This window comes from Vigna radiata, unplaced genomic scaffold, assembly GCF_000741045.1.
Source record: "Vigna radiata var. radiata cultivar VC1973A unplaced genomic scaffold, Vradiata_ver6 scaffold_1603, whole genome shotgun sequence".
Lineage (NCBI taxonomy): Eukaryota > Viridiplantae > Streptophyta > Magnoliopsida > Fabales > Fabaceae > Vigna > Vigna radiata.
The window spans coordinates 1-1,753 of record NW_014542825.1 but is presented as its reverse complement, the minus strand read 5'-3'; the positions used below and the strand labels follow the sequence as shown (position 1 = coordinate 1,753).

At 35.9% G+C, this 1,753-nt stretch overlaps 1 protein-coding gene across 1 annotated transcript; it reads left to right on the top strand.

The window, feature by feature from the left end:
• Positions 1 to 3: 3 nt before the first annotated feature.
• Positions 4 to 1,747, top strand: LOC106780752 (beta-amylase-like; the record flags this gene model as incomplete). The annotated part of the gene is made up of 3 exons (XM_014669062.1): positions 4 to 165; positions 1,313 to 1,552; positions 1,634 to 1,747. Coding segments are annotated over 3 exons (516 nt in total), but the record flags the coding sequence as incomplete, so codon positions are not given.
• Positions 1,748 to 1,753: the final 6 nt, after the last annotated feature.

Below are 1,753 nucleotides of genomic sequence, written 5' to 3'. Positions count from 1 at the left end.
GAGCTTACTGCGGGATATTACAACTTATGTGATAGGGATGGATACAGACCCATAGCAAGGATGCTTTCCCGACACAATGCTATTTTAAATTTTACTTGTCTTGAGATGAGAAATAATGAGCAACCAATTGAAGCCCACAGTGGAGCTGAGGAACTTGTCAAGCAGGTAATTTGTTTCAACTTCAATCCCAATCGTATTCCGTCTCCACAAATCATGAGATTTCTAATTGATATATATATATATATATATATATATATATATATATATATATATATATATATATATATATATATATATATATATTCGAAGTTTTAAGTCTTGATGTAAGTCCTGACGTGACCCTTTTAAGCTTTCTGAAACTTCACGTTCAGGTTTTAAGAAACTGCAAAATTTCTATCTTTACTTTTTCTTTCTTGACAAACTTGTTGACTAAAATGGTGTAAGTCCTGACGTGACCCTTTTGACATAATCCCTTTCAAGCTTCTGCATGGCATGAGAATCTTTAATAGCCTCAGCAGGAGAAGCCTAGCATTTCAGGCCGACTAATATTTAGTAAATATTCGTGGCTCTATTCAATATCAAGATTTCTACACGCAAATTAAAGAATATCTAATAATATTAATATATTTTATTTAAATGCTAGCTAAAGATTACTCTATTACCCGCATAGAAATAGTTTCTAATTATCCACAATACCAACACAATATGTGATGGAAGCATCGTTGCAATTCAGTCACGAACACTTTCAGAACCAGAGAAATGACAGCGGAATGATGAAGAAGATGAAGTGTGAATTGCAGTGAAAGGTGTTTGTAAAAATGTCTGGTGATGTTGGATGAATGTGTTTGGTAGAATTATAGCTCGGGCAGCCTTCCAAAGGGGAAAGGAGCTATAGGGGGTGCTAGATAACAAAGCACAAGTCCTCTTCCTTGGTCTCATTTGCTCTTTCTTAGCTTTGGCTAGCTTCTTGAGATGTGTAGACATAGTTTCCTACTTTTATTTAGACACCTACAAAACAATGTAAATGGATTAGAGAATCTATCTAAGACTTTAGATAAGGAAAGAGTTTTGGAAATCTTTTATTTTACTTCACTTTCTTTAGTCTTAGTTGTAGTTGATGCTTCGTGGAAGTCCCTTTACGGGTTGCCATCAATATTACTTCTGATTGTTCCAGATAGTATTGCTTGCATAAAATATAGGGCATGAATTCTTATTATGAAATAGCATTTACTAATGCATATGTTTTCTTTTAATTAACCATTTTATAATCTTTTCGTGCATAGTTTTATTCAGTGCGTTCATTCTCCTGCAGGTTCTTAGTGGCGGCTGGGCGGAGAAGATTGAAGTTGCAGGAGAAAATGCACTCGCAAGATATGACCGTGAAGCTTATGACCAAATCCTTTCAAATGCTAGACCGAACGGTATTGCCAAATTTGGCCATCCAGCACTAAAAATGTATGGCGTGACATACCTCCGTTTATCAGACAAGTTAATGAAGCAAAGAAACTTTGACGTATTCAAAGCCTTCGTGAAAAAGATGCATGCAAATTTGGTAAGCAGCACCATTGCATTCCATGAACGATGGCAACAGTACATTTATAATCAGGACTCTTTTATTGTAAAAAATTTACAGGATTACTGTTCCGAACCGGAGACGTACTATCATTTCACAGAACCTATGGAGCGATCAAAGCCAAGGATTCCATTAGAGTTTCTTCTGGAAGCAACCGAACCATTGGAGCCTTATCCATGG